The sequence below is a fragment of the Dermacentor albipictus genome, chromosome 3 (assembly GCF_038994185.2).
Source record: "Dermacentor albipictus isolate Rhodes 1998 colony chromosome 3, USDA_Dalb.pri_finalv2, whole genome shotgun sequence".
Taxonomy (NCBI): Eukaryota; Metazoa; Arthropoda; class Arachnida; order Ixodida; family Ixodidae; genus Dermacentor; species Dermacentor albipictus.
In genome coordinates, this window is record NC_091823.1 from 152,807,290 (window position 1) to 152,829,379 (window position 22,090).

Sequence of the window (22,090 nt, forward strand, 5' to 3'; positions counted from 1 at the left end):
TTTCTCGGGCTTCAGCGCTGGGACAACACAAGCCACCTTCCATGAAGGAGGAATATCGCCAGTCTCCCATACTCGATTCAGATAGCTTAGGAGCATGTTCCTGTGATCTAAAGGTAGGTTCTGCATCATATGGTTGGTAATGCCGTAAGGACCTGGTGCACATTGACGCCGCAGGCTGCTGAGTGCAGTCTGTAGCTCTCGAAGTGCGAACGGAATGTCCATAACAGACTTAGATGTTGCAGGCAGAACAGAGGGATGAATTCCTTAGCTTGCACGTACAAATGCTTCTGCAAATTCCTCTGCCATGCACGCGAGAGTTTTCTGCTTGAGCAGTGCAAGCGCTTCGTAAGGCTTACTAGGACGAGAATCACCAGCAAGCCTACCAATGACTCGCCAAATTTTCGTCATCGGTGAAAAAACAGTCAAGCTAGCGCAGAAGGACGCCAACTGCGACCGAAAGAGTTTGTTCGTATGGCATCTAATGGCGGATATAAGCCTGTTGAAGGTCGTCTTCAAGAGTATGTCGTTCTTCTTCCGCATTAGTTGTGGCTCCCCCCCTCTGCGCGCTGCGCAAACCTTCCTGAGTTTTAAATCCGGAGTCGGTAAATAATTAGGCTACTTGACCGTCGTGGTAGCAGCCATCTTACCATAAATCATTCTGTGTATCACATCTCCAGAAACACTTGCAAGTTGCTCCCTGTATTTGTCACAATTAACATGGCTAATTTAAGCGCCGCGCATATTCAAGTCGGCAGTAAACACTGAAACTGGATATTGATCAACTAGCCATGCAGTCAGGTGCAGTTGACCACTTGACACGAGCGTCAGGTGAGTGCAAGGTTAGGTCTATAGATATGGCTGAGGCTCGAGGCCGGAAGAAAGTAGGACTACCGTCATTGGCCACGCACAGTTCCAAACTGTCGATACCTTCTACAAGTTTGCGGCCGCGGGAGTCTGTGTTCCTGTCACCCCAGACAGAGTCATGGGCGGTGAAGTCACCGCAGATAATGCGGGGCGCTGGGCCTTGGTCACAAAGCTGCTGGAAAAACAAATCCGTTGCTACTTTCTTCCACGAAGACACGTATACGGTTGCAACAGAAAGAGTTCGGAAGCCGAGCCGCATCCACACAGCCGCTACCTCAATACTATCGGTGCAAAGATCGGTGACGTTCACAGCCACATGAGGAATCCCTCTTCGTATGTAAAGGGTGGCACTTCCTGCGGGAAATCACTTTATGCTGCAATTCTTGTGTGCGACATATCCAGCCAAAGATCTCCTCCTTGGTAGGCCAGCTTCCGAGAAGGCCAATACTTAACACAAGTTTCTATCAAAAATAATGTCAGTTCTGCTAATCGACGTATAAACCCAGCCAGTTCCACTGCACAATAAACGGCACTTTTCGGTGAGTTTTAGTTGCGCGACGTTGAAGGAAACTAGCCATATTATAAGGTAAAGTTCGCTGCGAAGGCAGTAATTATGGACTCAAAGGAAAGAACGAGCTGCATAAAGTTCTTCCAGGTGCCAGACTGTATCGTTTGAACATATGAACGGAAGACTTCAAACAAAACTGGAAGAAGGTCTGACAGATCCTGATTTTTGAGCTCCTTATTTTGCTGGACGCACTGCCTCACAACTTCAACAAAAGATGCGGACCGGGACCCACGCTTGGCCGCTGCAGCTGGTTTCTTTGTCTCTTTTGAGGCAAGGGAATGTCCTCCTTGTCTTCGAGTCTGGCTGTAATCAGGTCGCTGAGGAACATGGACACTTTTGGCTGAAGCAGATCGAACAACCGAGTCACCTACACAGGGCATTTCCGTCTTGCTAGGGTCAGGTAGCTCACTGACGTTGCTTGTTACCACGCCTCGAACTTCCGACTCTAACGCAGGGGACTTGTCACTACCAAGTATCGGCTTCTCAGTAGGTTGTGGTTTGGCACCACTAATGAAGGACACTCGACGGTGAAAGGCGCTTACACGGAAGGGGCAGCCATCAAAACTCGCTGGATGGCCGCCCCCACAATTAGCGCAAGCTAAATCTGCCTTGAAGGCTTTGTAATCGTTGGCGCCACCACAACGTTTTCAACGTTGATCTTTGATGCAAAACTTTGGGTATATGCCCAAAGCGTTGGCACTTAAAGCATCGGGGAACAGTTTCAACGAATTCTTTTACTGCATGCTTGGTAAAGCCGTGGTCAATTTTTTTTGGGCGCTCGGTGTTGGGAGCAAACGTTAGCACAACAGAGTTAGTAGGCTTGGCTGCCCATTCTTTTTCCTGAGTCTCCACCCGGCGCATCATACGTTTGACGTGCAAAACACCTTGCAGTTTCAAGTAGTCAAGAATTTCGCTTTCCGAATACCACACTGGTACTCCCCTAATTGCACACGCGTTTGTCATGTAGGAGTGGGGCAACCGGGCTTTAACTCTTATGTCACCAATCTGAGAGCACCGGAGAAGAATGTCAACTTGCTCTTCCGTTGCGATATCCTGATGAAGAGTACCTTGCGTTGTGAAGCGAGTGCGAATCGGAGCAGATTCCAGCGGTACTTTAATGGCTTCGAAGAGCCTGATAGGGTTCCGCTCTCTCAAATCAACACGTTTCTCTGTTGGTAAAACTACCACTGGGATTCCGACCGTCCTTTGCTTCCGATGACTCACCACTTTGAAGGCGTCGCTGTCCACTTCCGCCACATCAGTCACTTCCTCATCAGGGTCGACGTTAGTTGAGTCGTCCCTACTGAGCGATAATGACGCACTGTACTGGTCACTGCTGCTCAGCGCTGGACACTGCTGATCGTCCCTGATGACTGGCAGCTCCATTCCTTGCAAGGCCATGCCGCCTCCGCCATGCTGGCTTTCTTCGGATGGCGCTGTCCCTTTAAAGGTGCCGGCGCCGGAGCAACCGTACCCTTTCCACAGGGGCAGTATCGCCTTAAACATGCGACCGTCTTCCAACAGCGCCGTCTTCTCTCTCCCAAACGGCTGCTCCGTGGTCGCACATAGGCCTGTTCTACGCGCGTACTGTTCTGCACCATGCGTCGTGTATCGCAAAACTTTGCTTCGGTGACAGTTCACTTACCGTGGGAAGAAGGCTCCTCAGGACGTAGTCAATGAAAGTAAACGCGGAGTCAGAAATGACATTCTGCCTCCGTGCCTGCGCGCTGTCGTAGTGATGGGCGGCCAGTCTCTTCAATAAACCACAACAATTACTCAAGCCACAGCGAGATACCTCTGTTCTAAAATTAATAATAATAATAATAATAATAATAATAATAATAATAATAATAATAATAGTAATAATGTTCTTGGCAAGCATTTTGCGAACTTCGGTGTGAATAACTTGACGCTCAGCCAGTGACACGCGATACGGGCGGCGATGAATAGGAGGGGCATCACCGGTATTAATGCAATGTTTTACAGCTGTTGTTTGGGCCAAAGGATGATCGTTAAAGTGAAAAATATCTAGGTAGGAAATGAGAACACGGTAGAGCGCACAGCGTGCTCGGAAGGCATGTCGGGTGCAATCAGTTTTTGTGAGTTGGCGATGGTACAAGTTGCCGACTGCGACGGTAGAGGAGGATCGGCTAAATTGTCGTCTACTGAAATCGATGCTACAGAGTGGTCCTCGATGAGCAAAGTTGCGCCAGAGACATCCCGCATGGCAGCACTTGCGTCGTCAAGGCAAAATTGACCACTGGCAGGCAGAAGCAATTCGCCTTAATAGATAAACCTGTGTGTGACCCCGTGTGTAAGGAGAACGTCTTGCATAGGCGCCGCGATGTACTTACTGTCGGAGACTGGTGGGGGTGACACGAAGTCAACTTAAGTCATTGCTGAAGGTGGCAAGCGAACGAAGTCGACGGAACTGAGACGAGTAGGGTGTTGTTCAGCGGGATCCAGAACAGGCAGGTCGAGGCGGAGAGTACTGGCATAGCAATCGATGAGAGCAGAATGTGCGGAGAGGAAGTCTAAGCCGAGGATGATGTCGTGGGGACTGTGAGCGATGACTGTGAATAGCACGATTGTTGAGCGATCGGCGAAGGAGACGCGGCCGGTACACATACCAATTACGGGGGCTGTTCTGCCATCGGCGACCCGGACAACAGGAGTCGTGGCGGGCGTGATAATTTTCTTGAGCCGGTTACGAAGGTCAGCGCTCATTGCGGACAAATGCGCCCCAGTGTCTATGAGTGCAGACACAGAAACACCGTTGACTTCCACGTCAAGAAGCTTCAGATGAGTGGGCAACGTCAGTAGAGGATTTGGCGGCGTAGGGAGCAATGCAGCGTCACCTCGAGGCGCTGCATCGTCTAGTTTTCCGGCTGGGAGCGGCGTCCGAAGGGAGTCGGCGAATAGGTGTGACGGGGCTGGGGAGAGCGAGATTGTCGTCGTTGGGGCGAAAGCGAACGAGAATAGGAGCGGTTCGTGGCAGGAGAATCAGCGGCGACGTTATCGAAGCGTGCGGCATAGGGACGAGAAAGGCCACCTGGGGGGCGAGAGTAGGCAGTATACGTAGGCCGGGTCGGGGAACTCCAGCGACTGTGACAGTGCCGAGAAATGAGCCCGATTCGATGGCAGTGGAAACAAATGGGATTGTCGTTAGCAGAGTGCCATTCAGATGGTTTGCGGGGACATCGTGGGTAAGAAGATGCGGGGCGGGGCGGAATCGAAGCCGGGCGGGTATCAGGACGATGGGCCGAGCAGATGGTGTGAAGACCCATTTTTTCGAACTCTTGGCGGACAACTGCCTGGATCAGTGAGACCGTGACTGCATATGCTTTGGTGAGACTGGATATCGGCAGTGTTGTTGGGACGAGGAGTGTCGGCACAAGAAGATGTCGCTGGGGTATTGGGCAGACGGGCAAAATGCTGGTCAATACGTCGGCTTTTAGCGAGTTTCAGGCGGCAGCACTCTTTTATAACAGCATCCACCGTCGCTACTTTCTTGCAAACGAGCAAGTTGAAGGCGTCATCGGCAATGCCTTTGAGAATGTGGGCAACCTTGTCGGACTCAGTCAGTGGGTGTCCACTTTGCGGCACTGAGCCAAGATGTCCTGAATGTACATGACATAGGGCTCTGTTGACACCTGCACACGGCCGGAAAGCGCCTTCTGCGCGGCAAGTTGGTGACCGTAGGGGTTGCCGAACAAGTCTCGAAGCTGTGCCTTTAGTGAATCCCAACTGGTGAGCTCATCTTCGTGCGTGCGATATGAATCTCTAGGTCTGCCACCGAGGTAAAAGAGTACGTTGGCGGGCATAATAGTAGGGTCCCACCGGTTATTGCGGCTGACGTGTTTATACAGGCTGATCCAGTCATCGACGTCTTCCCCACCTTTGCCCGAGAATACGCCAGGATCACGGGGAGCGGGGAGAGAGATGTAGGTCGTCGAGGTGGAGGGGCAGTAGGTGTCGGAGCCGGCGGAGTCGTGTTGTCGTCGCCGGGAGCCATGAAGGAAAGCTCGAAGTCACTGCGCAGCTCCGTGACAAGGTACAGGGAACGTCCACCTCCACCAGATATATTACGTAGGAACACGCAGACGAAAAGCTATGTACAAGTATATTTACAAGAAAATACGCTGAGCTTGGCCAAGAGGCAACAGCCCACGTTAGGTTCTGATCGTCGTCGTCGTCTTTTTACTGCTCGGCTCTTTGTCATTGGAAATACTATCCTGTAGCAATATGTATTTGTGCTCATAAACTCCAAATGGATCGCGAATGGGTCGGTGTGTCGTACGAGTCTTCAGTGCGTTCTTGCAGTGGAACGAGAATGCGTACATTTTTTTTTTTCGTGTCGCCAGACGTCTAACTCGCAAGTCCGTCTTAGAGCCCCATGAAGCTCTAGCAAAGAAAACCAATTAGAAAGGAGTGATAAAGGTGATCGTCTTTGTAAACAGGCAAGAAGTTGGAAGCGGCCTGTACCTGCGGTTAACAAAACAGTTGACTGGGCTGATAAAGCGTGTTTATTTTCATAAAAGCCGGTATAAGCGGCCGATTCGATCTCACGGCCTAATTTGTGAAGTTCATGATGAACTTCTTCCAACCTGACTTCGCAACGGTAACGCAATGAGACATAGCGATAACATCCTTTTGTTTAGCATTTCTGCGGAGCGGCCGCGTCCGAGCAGCCCGGCTGCGCGCAGCCTGGTTTGGTTTCGCGAGAAATGTAAACAGGAGGCGAGAAATAACACGGCAAGCTGGGCGAGTTGGTGATTGAACATGTTCCTATAGGTATACAGCGCAACCCTCACGCAGGACGAGAGGAACTACGCAATACGAGTGCAGACTAACAACAGTTGTTAGTCGGCGCTCGTATTGGTACGTCCTCTCGTCCTTCGTCCGGGTTGGCCTGCCCGCCCATAGGAGAGCAGAGCTGGCCCCATATGATTGGAGAGCAACGCCAACTTCCAGCTTCACTTAACTTCACAAATAGTGAGGTCAGGGTCCCTCCTCAGTTTTCTTTCCTCCATGCCTCCGCCGAATGCTCCTCAAAATGTCACGTGACAAACGTCGTCGCCGACGCGCTTTTCAAAACACTGTCCGCTTCCGGTTTGCCGCGACTCCGCCCTTGTCGGCTACCCGCTGTTGCTGCCCAGCCAGAGCGTGCTCGTGCGAAGCGTGCTGCTATTAGCCACGAGAACGAGCTACAGGGGCGCTGCGAGCGCCGCTCGCGCGACGTCAGGGCAAGGGCTCGCGCCTATCGTCTGCTACAGTTCGGGCGGTGTCCGGGCGCTTTCTGCGGTGTTTTCGTTTGCGCGCCCTAGTTCTCTTTGCTTATATACTTATGGCGGTCGTCTCAAATATATTTTTACGACGTCTTCATTTGCGCAAATTTATTCAAAGAGCTTATTTCTTAGACGACAATGCAGCTCTCGAAGGCAACGCTACAGTGCCAGCCGAAGGATCGCAGACCAGCCCATTGCGGGTGTTTCAATCGACAACCGCTAAAACATAGAAAATAAGAATCCATTTATGATACCATACCTGCCGCGGTGCAACAAATATGTCACAGACGCTGGCTATACATGACGTCTACAACAGTTACAATCCGCTAAAACTGGTTTGCTCACGACGAGTAGTTCATGGTGTAATATAGAATTTTTGCGTTTCTTCACAGAAACGCTCGGCGGTAACCCGATGACTTAACTAATATTGTAGTTAGGTTCTACAAGCACAACTTGCTTCTTTGACTGCTTCTTAAAATTAGGTGGTTCGTCACATGTTTATTTTAAGCGGCGGTAATTTGAAGTAAAGCTGATGAAGGCTTACGTCTATTTACAGAATACAAAATGGAATGTATCGATATATATTCCTTTTTCTGTGCTACTCGTTCAACTCACTTGAGAAATTTACTGGTGCGTGTTGCTTGAGGAATATACATGACGAATTTGTTTAGCGAACAGACACAGGCTACTCGGCCAAAATGTTTTAGTGAAATATGCCTGTTGGACCGCATGCTGCAGCCAGAAAGAAGTCGAAGTGTCAATCATTAGTAGTATGGGACATATTGAAGATATAATTCCCCTGTGGAGGGTCAAAAATCAATTTAATATATATGTAAGTCTTGTGGTGTTTTCTTTATGAATGTTTGCGATTGGATTGGAGCAAACTTTATTTTGCCTGCAGTTGGGCGAGGTTCTCTTTTATGTACCGACGAAGCGAATAGTTCTCCGTTTGCATAATTAAACAACGCTGGATCGAGACATGGTGAAACAGAAAGTTCTTAAATTTTCCTTTTATAGGCAATCTTAGCTGCGCTGTAGTAGCTCGAGAATATTTTAGCCATTCCAATCGGAGCTGTAAAAAAATGCTTTATGGTTTCAATTCAAAATTGTAGTGAACTGATGGGTTTCACGAAGAAAGCGTGCCTCGCCATACCGACAGTGGGTTGCTACCGTTGCGTGATGGGTGTGCCATATTGTCGATAAAGGCTACTGAGGGCCCCAATGAAACATTTCATCGCTTGCAATCGATTGGCTCTCAATCTTAACAACGAAACTTTTCTCTCAGGTGATTGCTACTATGGCCTTTGTGAATTAACTATGTAAATACCCTACATGACGCGCCGTCGTGTTAGCAGCCATGAGCGATTCGTTTTTTGGAGGCCTGTTTCAGAGAGGGGTGAAACTAGCAGCAAACTTTTTCATAAAAAATGGGCGCCTAAGTCTTTCTTTTACGTAATAATAAATGGCCATATTTGGCTAGAACAACTCACCAGAGTAATAAAAATCATGATGACATCTTAGCTGGGCAATCTCTTTCTAACACGGATAACACGCTGACGCTAATTACCAAGATTTTTCTTTCATGTAAAATGCAATGTCTCTCATAGCTAAATTCTAAGGGAATGTTAAGTGTTTAGCCAAGCATCGTACACAAGTTCGCGTATTGAATTTGCAGACATTCTTTTTTCGCAAAATTTATGGACAGACACGGCGCATATATGCATTGTAAAACCAGTAGCCCTGTTCAACGCTACATAGCTTCCGATATCCAAGCCCCAACTTTTAATGACTCACGTGCTTTAGGAGAAGGAACTGTGGTTCAGGCATAGCAGCAGAAAGAAGCCGACATACCCTTCAATGAGTGCGGCTCGAGCCACCCATACCCCAAGCATACACGAAGGGATCGAACGCGCGCGGCCGCGGAGCGAGACGGAGCGAGCGGCATCCTGGCCGTGACGTCACACGCGAGAGGGCGCCACTCCTAATTCTCGCCGCTAATAGACTCCGAGTAGCGCGCACGTCTAGAAAGGCTCGCCAATATAATGGGTCCGTACGGTGACACGCCGTGGCCAAGCACCTCCGCTGGAGATGAACAGCCACTGTCTCCACCTTGAGACGATATGGGTTGCTACTTTCCGCTGTTTTCGCCCACTGGTCGTAGGCCAGTTCCGCGCTAATGGCATCATCAACGCAGGTGCGCATGAGGTCATAGCGTGACGAGTACAAATGCAGAGGAGAACGTTTGCTGCAGGGAGGTGACTGAAGTTGTTGCTAAAGGAAACGATGACTGCATTACACGGCACCCAGTCTTCCCCAGCACATGTCTGAGTCCTGGTGTCCTCGAGGCGGCGTAATACGCACTATGGGAGCTCGGGACGCAGATAGAGTTACACAAGTGAGCAAAATATGTGTTCATACACTGTTACTAGGTTAACTCATTGAAACAGCTGACGTCCACTCAAGCGAGGCATTGAGCAGGACGTCATCATGAGGCTGTCTGTGTTGCGTCGTTTCATTTCTTTTTCCACTCGGCGCTCTTGCAGCCAAGTACCATGGATCGATGTCTTAATTCTAGCCATCGCAAAACAAAGTCGAATTCAGTACGCGATGCCAATCAAACCGCTAAGCACGACTGTGTTAGAAGGCGAGCCATTTGGCACTTGCGTTGCGGGCCATAGCTACCAATTCGCAAGTGAGCACAAGTCAGTACCACGACAAGAAAGAGCAGGGAGCGCGCTTACCAGCTAGCAGACTAGCAGGAAGTCGTAGGCTTTTGTTTTGATCAATCGACACCGTCTACTCGCGATGACGTCACCAGATGCACCTTGATGACGTCACGACGAGCGTTAAGGGTACTGGAAAAGCCCGGAGCGGAACACGGGGTCGGTTTTCCTATTTCGTGGTGCGCCTGAAGGACTTAGCGCTGCCGCGTTTCGCATCGTTGATGGTGCCAGCATTCTGAACTGCACGCGCGTGTTTACTTGAAACGGTTAAAAAAATATCGGAGGTGGTTTAGGGGCTTTTTAAAGGAATCAGCAGTTTGGTGTACGCTGCTAAAAAAAAATAATATCGCTAAGTGCAGATGCCACATTTGGTCATATGTATACGCTCACCTTCAGCATATAAAGGCTGCCCTCTCATCCCATACGATCCATCCATACGATAAGATCTGTAACCATACTTCGCAGCTATCAACAAATTTAATTTATTCGTTATTCTCAGTAATACATTTCCAGGCAGATCTTAAGGAAGTTTTATGGGCAAAGCATAAAAATGTTCTTCAATATGAACGCCGAAACAATAAAAACTTAATTGGCCCTGTTTTTGCAATAAGTGAACAATAGGATATGTGTTCGACGTTAATGCCATAAACATTCATTCTCTAACTCTGTTGGCCACTTTGTTTTAATCATCCTGGTATTGTGTGCTCTTTGAATGGAAAATACGACTATATATACAAAAACACGTTAGGTTGCGCTAGCAAATATGTGGACTCTCCAGGCGCACTTCTACCGTGAGCGTCTCCATCGCCGTGGTGTTCTGTTCTAAGGGCGATTAGTTCGTCGCCGCATGCCGTATCCTGTATGTGCGAGCGACAACGTGCGAGTGTGATGCCTATTGAAAATGCAGCCGCTAGAGCGAAACCAATCGGTTCAAGCGCCCGCATCGCAATGCGATCTTTATAGGGCTCATTCCACAAGATTGCGATTTCAACAACCTGATTGGTGCGACGCCCAGGGTTGCTTGCTCCGAGTTTTCAAACACACGCGGCATAATTAGTTTAATGCAATACCGAAACGTGTTGTAATGTTATTGAACTGTCTTGATTAGGAGCAAATCATAGGCGTGTTTAGTTATGTAAAGACGTTTTGAAGCTTAAATTTGTTTTGGACTGCGGAACAGCGGTTCCTGAAGTTGAGAGCCCAGACGCGGCTCATTTAAAAAGTTGTTTGGAGCTGGTTGCTTAGCGTTGTGTGTTGTCTAACGTGCCATCCATGTCCGTGTCTTTCTGGCAGCTCTGCGACAAATTCTAATACAAGCTACCAAGAAGCCCACATAGCTACCCTCGACATATATGCAGTATGCGGCTGCAGCGAAGTCGTCCTGCAAGCGCAACGAGATCCTCGCACTACACGTGCTCAGCGTGACCTTCTTATGAAAAACATCTGTATATTGCTCGTGATTGCGCATAAGGGGTTCCTTTAAATAAGTTCTCAGATTTTACGCTACAAAACCACGATTTGATTATGAGTCACGCCGCCGTGCGGGACTCCGCAAATTTGGATCACACCAAGCTCTTTATCTTGCATTAACTCTATGTAAACTCGTTTCACCACAACAGAAATGTGGTCGCTATGGCCGGGATTTTCTCCCGTGACCTCGGGCTTAGCCGCCCCACACCATAGCCACTAAGCAACCAGGGTGGCTAAGTGGTTCCTTCTCCTATCCGTATTCTTACGCCAAACGCAACAGCAAGCACCAGCCATAAAGCACACGTCTGTCCTTGAAAGAAGCCCCAAATTATATGTGTGTGATTACCAAACGTGAACTGTAATTCGTGTTGTAAATTAAATCTTTTACCGGACTTACATTCTGCAACACATCCTTTTATAGGCGTCTACACGCTACAAGTTGAACGTGTTAAAGCCTTTGTTAAGCTACAGAAGAAACCTTTCATCGTTGAAATGAAAGCAATGGCCATTGATTCCTTGGTGATCTCCTTCAAAACAACTTTTCCTTGAATCCATCTTCAGTACACTAAAAGCAGCAGCAGAGCATTCTCTCATGTTATAGTGTATTAGGGAGTTCCTAGGGTAATAATGCTTTCTTTGTCTATATGCGTGATATAGACAACTATGTGTCACTTAATTAATCATTGTATGATATATACAAACTTTATGGTGCAACGGCACGTCATGTAACCTACATCGCATTTACGATTCTTGCGTGATTTATGGTTAAGGCAAGTTTCCATCTGACGATATATACAGCGGCACGTCGACAAACTAACTTCATGGTGCAATTTACCGCTGATAAATATGAATACTTATGAGCGAGCAAGCATACAACTTCTTTGCTGCCAGGAAAATTCCTCCAGGCTAGTGTACCAGTACTGTTTCTTTTGAAAATACTGGGGCGTTCCTATCACTTGTTTATCTCACCATACCTAACAGCCTGCTAGCTTTACATTGGGTTCGCTTCGCCGTGCTTTGTGTTCCTCTTAACTGTGAGAGTAAATAAGTTACTTGCAAAATTTTAATTAACTCGTCGCTTGAATATGCATCTCCAGTAGAAATTCTCATTGAATTATCTTGACAAATCGTTTGGGATATGAACAAAACAACGCAGCTCGTCTTATACTTCAGTGAATAGTTAGGCTTCGTTTTCTGGTTTTACGTGCCGGAACCACGATCTGATTACCAGGCATGCCATAGTTAAAGACTGTGGAATCATTTTGACAACCTGGGGTTGTTTCATGTGCACTGAATGAACTATACATGGGTGGTTTTGCACTTTGCCCCTATTGGATTTTGACCGCACCGTTCGGCATTACTTCCCACGACTTCGTTCTTAGCCTCCACGACGGATACTATGTAATTTCTTTCCTTTTACATCGCGCAAGGCAGTATCTGATGCAAGGGCAGCCCTCTCTACAAAGAATTGCTGATAGGTACTCTCTTCATTCTTTCATAGGCGTACGTATTGCACAATGCGCTCTAAAATGCCTTTTTTGCTACTTACCACACACTCATATCTGCCAGAATTCAAAACTCTTGAAAAAGGGTTTCTTTCCGCATTGTGCATGATATAGTATGAGCATTCAAATTTGTTGAAACATTTACATCGGCTTAACCAGCTACCTTATCAAGTACTTATTATTCCTTATCATGCCTGCCTTAACCGCGTTGTTGAATGATACATATTACGCAATGAATGTTGTCCACATTCAAGCATCGGAAAGCTGTTTGCTTTACAATTGTGTCCTCCGCTTGCGCTTGAAGTTAGTATTGTTTGTTAGATTTTGGACATGCATGCCACCCTTATGGCAATAGTTTTCGGAAGTTCAAGAGTTCAAGAAAACCTGCGTGCAAGAGCTTTTTGTTTTGCCTGTGGCTACCGTCCTAATCCGACTGCCACTACTCGCACTTCAACTCCTCGCGTTGTGGTATCAGCAGAATGGCACAGCCACATTGGCAGGCGAATAAATCTAGGAAGAATTTCGTTGTCGACAGCGTTGCTTTTTTTTCTTGCATGTATGTAGTCGAAAATACAGTGAATGAGTGTGTCAGTGTAAAAAAGAAAATGTACTCGGGACACTTTATTTATTAAACTGAATGTTTTATTTATTAAACTTAATGTCAAATGAAGGAATTTCTTTAAAAATCGGGAGGTGAAGCGTTCTTGCAAGTAGCATGCTAATTCACTACTCATTAAAGGGAAAATGAGACATCCTCACAAATGCAGCTAATTGCTACAAAGGAAACCCCTATGGGTTCTACGAAGGAAAGCTCTCGCAGTTAAAAAAAAATCATCCTGGTCCGGGATTTCCCCCTGCCATCTGCTAGCAACTTTGTTAACTCACGTGGTAGAGCGGCTGCTGCGGAAAAGCAGTGGTCCCTGGTCCGTGTCCTGGACAAAGATGAATTTTGCGTCAACAGTGAGGATTCTCTTTTGGGAAACTTTCCTTTGTAGCAATTCGCTAGGTTGGGGTGTATGTCTCATTTTCTATTTAATAATTATTTATCTCCACTTGACGGGTTCCCGCAGAGCTACTATGCAATACTTTACTGCTTCTAAAGGTAGTAATGTGAGGTAATATGATTATATTGGTTTACGCACAAAATAAGGGAATCACGCACTTCTTAGAAGCGATATTTTTGCACGCTTGATTAGCTGCGGACGTGAAGAACTATTTATACTGATGGGATGCAATCGTTCGGAGGAAGTGACGTAACTGGCTGACTTGACTGCACAGTTTTAATTTGCTTTATTTTAATGTCCCGTCTTCTACCATTTCATCTACAGAAGAACAGGCGGTTTGCCTGCTTTTAGAATTGTTGCACGAGTTTTACTTGACGTTGCCGAAGAAAGAGTTGTCTCAGTGACACTATGGGAAGTCAGTAATATCATACAATTATACAGTTAATTACCGTTCATATGATGGTTAATACGGATGCAGTGGGGATACAAAGTGCAGATAACACACGCAAAAAAAAACTATTCCCCATCAGAGAAGAGATTAAACTTAACCTGCATGAAATATTCAAAAACAAATTGACGACACTGTTTGCTCAAGCCACGGAGTTAAATGTACTATCGCATGAAATTCATTACAACCTCCACGTTGGGCATTTCAAATTTAAAAACACGTGAAGTGAGACAATCTGTCGATATGCATCGGAAAACTTATGCGCGACAGGAAAACGGACAGGAAAGGTGTGCAAAGGTGCGTTCACAGCAACTTTCACACTGCGGGTACGTTGCTGCCTTATACGCCCTTGTCGAGGTTGCAATTATTTAAGCGTCTCCGTGCGCGCCACATTGTATGCTACTCAACAGTAAATAAAATTTCGTCGATCCCAGTAGGCGTTTCGTATTCTGATGATAAAACACATCGCAGTATCGGCAAGTCGCAAAGGTGTGTATTAAGTACTACATCTATAGCATACGACGACGAAATGTTTTTATGTGGAAAGCTGCTTTCTTGTCTTTGCGAATTTCAAGCTAATTTGTGGGAGACACCTCTCCCTTAGCTACGGCGATGGACGTGGAGTTACCTGGAGGGGAGCCGGGTCCTTCAACGTCATCAGCGGCCGCGCCGAGCAAGCGGTCTAAGTCGCCCGAGTGACACCGACAGTGATCTGATCTATTCAGCGACCAGGGCTGAGACCTCGGATGACAGTGACTTCGTTCCCGTAGCAAATCACAAAGCAAAGAGAAGACTCATCACGACATCTCCTTCCACAAGTAAGGCAACTGTGTTCCCGACGCGAAAGTCATCGGACCACACAAATTTATTTGTGCCTGTGGCTGCTAACGATAATCTAAACCGGCTCAACCGCCAAGCTACATCTGTGTCGCTCGAGGCCCTTCTTTCGGTCAGATCAAAAATGTTAGGATCAACGCCCGTGAAAACATTCTCGCTATATATGTCAAACACCGCAGCGCTAGACGTTCTGAGTAACCTTAGGGTGCTGGAGAGCGTCAACGCACGCTGCTAAAACAAGACGATGATGACTCTACTGCCGGTGTGGTCTATGACGTAGATAATTCCATAGGCGATGCTGACCTGCATATACTCTTCAAGCCAGCGATAGAGAGAATTACAATATTGCAAGCCCGTCGCCTGGGGAATTCGCAGTGTGTGAAGCTAACTTTTAAAGGAGACAGCCTACGTCACACGTCAAGGTCGCGCACTTCCGACACGTAGTACGGCCTTTTTTTTGCCAAAGCCATTTCACTGCCGGAAGCGTCAAAGGATAGGGACGTTAGTGCAGTTTGCACAAATGCTGCCGTGTGTTCACGATGCTCTGGGTCGTACCGCTCCGACGCCTGCCGTGCAGAAAACCAAAAGTGCGCAAATTGTCAAGGTTCTCACGATGCAACTTCAAAGAATAGCCCACATGTGATAAATGAGCTTAATATCTCGAGGGAAATGGTCAGGGAGGGTTCGTGAGACAGGGAGGCTGCCGATAGGCTGCAACGTCGGCGTTGACATCGCCGGAGACGTAGAAAACCCACTGCTATTGCTAAGGATACGCCATGTCCACTGACAGTCCATCAACTTCCAAAGACAACTAGCAATACTAGCAACGAGGTTCCTAAGCAGAAAGTTTTCAATATCATTGCCTCATGCGAGGAGTAGCCACCGTTTCCACGGCTAGACTAACCAGTGGAGAAAGAAGATGCAGCACGTTCGCCGACTTATGCTTCACCATCTGACAGCAGCCCAGACGCCGACAAACAAGTCCTCACCATGATAGGGCCCCTATGAACATGCTAGGAGTACTACTGACTGCCATACACACTCCGGCAGCTCGAGGTGCACTTAAAATACTGAATACCCTGAATCCGGTACTGTCCGGTCTGGAGAAGCACTATTGCTGATCCTTAGCACTCGTTCCTTAAACAAGTTGTTGAAAACCAGGAAGCAGAGTCGAAGTAGAGAACGTCTTGTTTATTCGACGCTTGCAAACAACTAAAGGAATGTAGGCGCGGTGTGAGCTGAACCACGTTCTTGGTGGTACTCTCACAGGCAGCGGTTCAAGATATTGTTTAACACATGTTCTCTGTGATTCCATCTTCGCTTAAGTGATTTTTTGTGACGGTGTCTCTTTTAATACTGTGCTCGATAACTCTGGGGGAAGCGTAGTCAATCTATGGCCTATGAGGAAATGACTTGGCGTAGGCGGCATTGGTTCAGAGGCTTCTGCATACACAAATGTAATCGGTCGTGAATTTATCCTCGCTTCAGCTTGATAGAGCGTGGTCCAAAGTTCTCCATCGTTAAAGAAATTGTTTCCCAGTGTTTTTTTTTTTAAATGTAGACATCACAAATCTATCGAGTCGTTCCCAAAATCGTCCCCTCCAGGGAACTTGTTCGGTGATAAATTTCTAAACAGTCCTGTGAATTCTGAAATATGATTGTACTTCCTGGGATTTCATTAATTCATAAAGTCGCTGGATCTCCTTTGAGGTTTTTCTAAATGTCTTGGTGTTGTCGGAATACGCAATCTTACAAATTTCTCGTCGTGCCACAAATCGTTTAAATGCTAGCAGAAATTTGTCGTAAGTAAGACAGTTGACAAGCTCGAGATGAACATCTCTGACGATTGCACATGTGAAGATGAGTATATTGGATGCTTGCAAAATAATAAAAAAATGCAGGCATGCGCTCGGGTCCACGCTCATTTCTAACTTCGGCTTCTCATTTTTTTTCCGGAGCATAATATTTACCACAACTCCTGGACCCGTTCATCTTCCAGTGGAATGACAGACGTCTTAAATCCCGCATTTAGGGATTTCGTCCGGTTGTTTTAAAGCAAAAATTTCCAATCGTTGTCATTTGTGAGCCAAACATTGAGAGCGCCATTCGCCTATCATGACATGAAGCTTTCATGTCTGCCACCTGTAGCGGCCACAGCAAAGTCATCGTTTTCGTCAGATGGAATTTAATTGGCTTTACACCCAGTGGCACCTGATAACGACAATCAGTACGTATGTTTCACTATAAAATGCAAGAACGATTCACTCACGCTCGTAGGTGCCTACATTTCACCTTCGAGTCGATTTGACAACGCAAGACTAAGTGCAGTTTTAACAGCGACACCTTGACCATGGATTCTCACTGGCGATTTCAATGCGCACCACCCGCTATGGGGAAGCTTGAAGATGGATTGTCGAGGAAGACGTGTGCTATCCTTCGCGTCAGACCATGAACTCTGCTGCCTAAATCATGGCAGTCCCACCATTCAGTAGGGATTGACATACAGCAGCTGCATGAACCTAACTTTTGCTTCAAGATGCCTCAGTGCCAGTTTAAAAGGGTTTCCGGACAACGAAACACATGGCGGTGACCACGTTCCACCATATGTTCAAATTTACGGCATACGCAAGTCGCACTCCACCAGTTATTCAACGCATACACTGGTCTAAATACACTTGCTCATGGTGCAGCATTGCCCCAAAATCCAGCACTGTCCACCGGGCAACATCGAGGAGCTCATTAACGACGCTGCTCACGAAGCCACAAGAGTTTTTAGGCCTATTCATAAGTTTTCAGAATTCGAAGAAGAATTGGAGTGGCTTCGAGCAATTCGCCGTCACGTGGAACTAAAGTATAAGCGCACCAAGTCCATCTGTGACCCAATGGAGGTGAGACGCATACAGAAGATCCAGCGTTGGATCAACTCCCTGCAGTCTATCAAATGGAAGACTTTTTGTGATTCCCTCGATCCACATAAACCCCTATCACATATATGGAGAACAGTGCGCGGTATTCGAACATCATCACAACAACGACACACCTTTAAATGCCTGTGTCTCTCTCATGGTCGCCGAGAGATCTACGTAGCGGAGAGTTTCTCGTTGAAGGTTGCTCGTGTAGCGTTTTGTTCCCCGTTCATGACCTCCTTCATGTCCCGATCTCGCGGGATTCTCGTATGGGCAATCTGTTTTCCATCGAGGAGTTGCAGGCGGCGTTGGCAGCTTGCAGTCGTTCCTCGTCGCCTGGGCCTTACGGGGTGGCATACGCAGCTCTTGGCAAGCTCGGCCAAACAGCCCGGTATGCTCCTCTAGATGTGTGCCACAATTCATTGCATGAAGGAGTGGTTCCTGCTGCATGAAAGTCCTGCCGCCTTGTGCCTCTGCTCTAACCAGGTAAGTCACCCCTAGACGGGGTGTCTTATCGTACCATTGCTCTGGCCAGTTGTCTAGGAAAGGTGATGAAGAGGATGGTGCTGATGTATCTAGAATGGTATCTAGAACACTACAGGATATACCATGATGCTTTGGCAGGGTTGCGACGCGGACGATCTTCTGTAGACAAAGTCATAGATCTTGTCTCGTTTGTTCAGCACAACAAAAGCCTAAGGAGACTGTCAGCGGCGATGTTCCTGGGCGTTCCTAGACCTGGGACATACCCTTCCACAATCCGTCCATGTGTCGATATATGCAGATGATATTTGGTCATCAGGAGCGACGCGTCCACAGATGCGCGCCAGACTCCAAAAAGCGGCCGCACTAACAACAAGCTATGTTCAAGTACGAGGTTTGGAATCCTCCTCTAAGGAGTGCTCCATGCTCGCTTTCACGCGCAAAGTAATAAGACCGTACGTTGTTAGAGTTGTACGTACGTCGTGTTATTTAATAGACAGCCTATTGCCTACGAGAAGAAACAGCGCTTTCTAAAAGTGATAATAGATCGCGACCTCTCCTGGAGTCTTCATGTCTCCTACCTAAAAACGAAACTAGTCATGACAACACACGTGCTCAGGTTTCTTGCAGGAAATTCATGGGGTGCGTCTGTCAGTGGGATGCTCCAACTGTATAACGCACTGTTCTTGCACCTCCTACGCTACAGCTTACTTGTACTGGGCGCGACCGGCAAGGCCAACCTCCGAGCCCTCCAGTCTGTGGAAGCTCAAGTTCTGCGAATTTGTCTTGGCCTTCCCATGTGTGCATCCACGGCTACAAAATATTTTTCGCGCATGACCACCCCATAAATACATCACGTCAGCCACTATGGCTGACTTCCATCACATCATCTCGCCTCCCTTCCTGCCACTCGAGCTCGTTCAGCGTTTTGTAGAATTATTGCCGCCAACCATGGAACTTTACCGCCAAACATCACACCTGCAGCTCGACCATCTCTACCGATGTGGTGCCTGCATCCACTCCAGGCCCCACTCTCATTCCAGACATCAAAAATAAAACGGAGATGTCATATTTTTTCCTCAAACAAACCGCGCTTTCATTACTACATGACAAGCACAACAAACACACCCACGTTTACGCGGACAGTTCTGTCTCCTCTAAAAGTTCAGCTGGAGCTGTGGTAATTCCCGCTCAATCTGTCACCATCAAATTCAAGATGTGTCGCGTTACATCATCGACGGCTTCAGAACTCGCACCTATTCGTTCTGCTCAGGAGTTTAATGGTCCCAAATCACCACATTCATGGTCTGTATTTTGTGATTCAAAGGCACCTCTGCAGTGTCTGTTGTACCGTTTAAACCAAGGACCTAATGTGCAATTAGTCGCAGACATCCGACTACTCCACCATCACGCAATCAACAGGGGGCACAACGTCATCTACCAGTGAATACGGGGTCACTGCGGAATTGCGAGAAATGACAGTGCGGATGACGCTGCCCGGTGGGCCCACGATGGTGCCCATATTATACCCATACAACTGTCAAGAAAAGATGCAGCCATAAGCCTTCGCTCCCTTGCACGCGAGCTTACGCAAACTCTTCGGAACACCAATGAATTCACGTACGCACTTCTTCCCAAATTGGATCCACGTTTGCAACTCCCTCTTCCTCCAGGGTTACCACGAGCGGAAGTAACACTTCTGTGCCGCCTATGCCTCAGCGTGGCGTTCACGAATTTCTATTCCTTCCAGATTGTTATGGCCTACTGCCCTGCTTGCGACACCTGCGGCTGCGAGGAGATGATCGCGCACCTCCTCTGTGACTGTCCACGTTACAATATGCCAAGTAAAGTGCTCGTGACGGCGCTGGAAAAACTGGACAATCACCCCTTCACAGAAGAGAAAGTTCTAGTACACTGGTCCAGACGGGTTTCGGCACTCGAGGCCTTAAGGGCTTTGCTGAAGTTTTTGGGGGCCTGTGAATTGCACGACCACCGTTGGCTGTTGTTGCGCGTAGCATCGTGTTACTGCGTGAATTTTTGTCGTTTTTTTATCTTTTTTCTACTTTTATTCCCTTTGCCCCTCACCAGCACAGGGTAGCCAGCCGTTATTTACACTGGCTGACTTCCCTGTCTTTCTATCCGTTTTTGTCTTTCTACCTATCTCTCTCTCTACAGCATACGAATCAAACGTGAAAATACACCTCATTTGCTGCGTTGTGTTTCAACACACACCTAGAAATGGCAGAATCAAATGTGGGCACAAATCTTTTATTCTCCCTTCAAGTTTCACCGGATCCGTCAATCTACGTCTTCGCTGCATTGCGCTTGTTAAGCAAGACGCCATTTCTTAAAACAAACTGCCAAATAGCTCTCGGCGCAATTCCGACGAAAAATCGCAGTGATCACTGCGACGTGCAACCAACCGTTTAGTTGCAGCAAAACAAGAATGTCGGCACTGCTATTGCGATCTCCCGTCACATGCGACGGAAATCACACTTCCAGCGGAATGAAAATTTTGTCATGCGAAAAAGGCTTTCGTCTGAGGCGCGACGTAAGGCTGAGCCTTTCGTCGCGCGCAAGACTCAGGGGGGAGGTGGAATGGGTGATCATTTTATTCCGGGAGCAGCTGGGTATGGCACAGCCACGTGGGCCCTATCTTGTAGGAGATCTGCGCTGTTGTGCACTATTTTCGCAGCTTAGTTTGCGCTGAAGTGAGAGGCAGCACAGAGGGGAATGCGCTCGCTGCTGCTTCCGCGCTTCCTTCCACTGTTGTTTTGAGAGCACAGTTTCTGCGGTGAGCGAGTGAGGTGTTTCAGTACTTGCATGTGCGTGCGTGACACCATGCTTATTAATTCAGATAGTAAGCGAAGGTTTACACCTTTATACTTCCCATAAAACTACTATCCTAATTTCGTATAGCTGTCTACTGCTTTGCTTTCGCAATCAATCTATCACCTTCAGGGCGAAGCTGCCTCTTTTTAAAACGATCAGCATTGTGAGGCTACTTTACAGATTTTCAAGTGCTACCTTCCTGCCGATATATACATCGGGCTCAAGCTCTAGCCGTTTCCCCACCGACTCGATTCCCTGGGTCGTGCTTGGTCGTACGGTTAGAGTGTTAGGCTGCTGTGCTCAGTAAACCCGGTGCGTAATCAATACGCACACATACTGGTGTCGCCCGCCGTGGTTGCTTGGTGGTGTGGTGTTGGGCTGATAAGCACGAGGTCGTGGGATCGAATCCCGGCAATGGCGGACCAATTTCAATGGGATCGAAGTGCGAAAACACCCTTGTACTTAGATTTAGGTCCACATTAAAGAACCCGAAATGGTCCAAATTTCCGGAGACTCGATCCCACTACAGATTTCGTCATAATCACGAGTACACATAAATGGATTTCTCCGCTCTTTCTGCGCATGTGCGAGGAGCACTGGTTGCGCGAGAGAAATATGGGGACTTTTAGTCCTTGAGATTTCTCTTTGCCTAGGTACTACGGGGAAGCAAGTTGTTAGCTCCATTCGTCTCTAGCCGAGCTGGCAACACGCTCAAGACAGAATGCGTGGCCGGCAAGGTGAAGAAGCCGTGGCCAAGGTGAGTTTGCTGCTATTTTGTTCCGACGGTAGCATAATAAATTTTTACAGCCGCATGGGGATACCTCTGGAAGTGAGGTGTCTTCTCGGATGACTTTAGTGGCAAAGCATTACATCGTGCTGATGCATTGTTGATTAGTGTCGTTTAGCAAGGTTGGCATGGCGCACACTTCAGGAGATTCGCGGGAACGGAAACAGTTTATGAATTTGACTGCCGTGCCGATGCGAGTTCGTTGGTTTCTTTTGTTTTTGGCGGCGGTTTCATATTAAATTCTGATAGTCGCAGGCGGGTAGGTTTGGAGGTGAGGCGTTTTCTCGGATGAATTTAATGGCAAAACATTACGTCATGCTGATGCATTGTTCATTAGTGTCGTTGAGCATACCACACAATTCAGGGGAATCGCGG

General features: G+C 47.6%; 1 protein-coding gene and 1 long non-coding RNA gene across 13 annotated transcripts in view; one reads left to right on the plus strand and one right to left on the minus strand.

The window, feature by feature from the left end:
- The window catches only part of LOC139056992 (uncharacterized), a 99,670-nt gene extending 89,804 nt beyond the window's left edge, over nt 1–9,866 (minus strand). The window contains exon 1 of the long non-coding RNA XR_011512494.1: nt 9,834–9,866. This is a non-coding gene — a long non-coding RNA (uncharacterized lncRNA). The remainder of the gene's footprint in view (nt 1–9,833) is intronic.
- The window catches only part of LOC139056990 (uncharacterized), a 220,371-nt gene that overhangs the window by 48,487 nt on the left and 149,794 nt on the right, over nt 1–22,090 (plus strand). Inside the window, exon 1 of one of the 12 annotated variants that reach the window (XM_070534779.1) lies at nt 19,908–19,940. The exons of the other annotated variants lie outside the window; for them this stretch is intronic. Within the exon in view, the coding sequence (XP_070390880.1) occupies nt 19,934–19,940 (7 nt within the window). The 5' untranslated portion in view covers nt 19,908–19,933. Of the gene's footprint in view, nt 1–19,907; nt 19,941–22,090 lie in introns of those variants that run through there. 12 annotated transcript variants of the gene reach the window in all.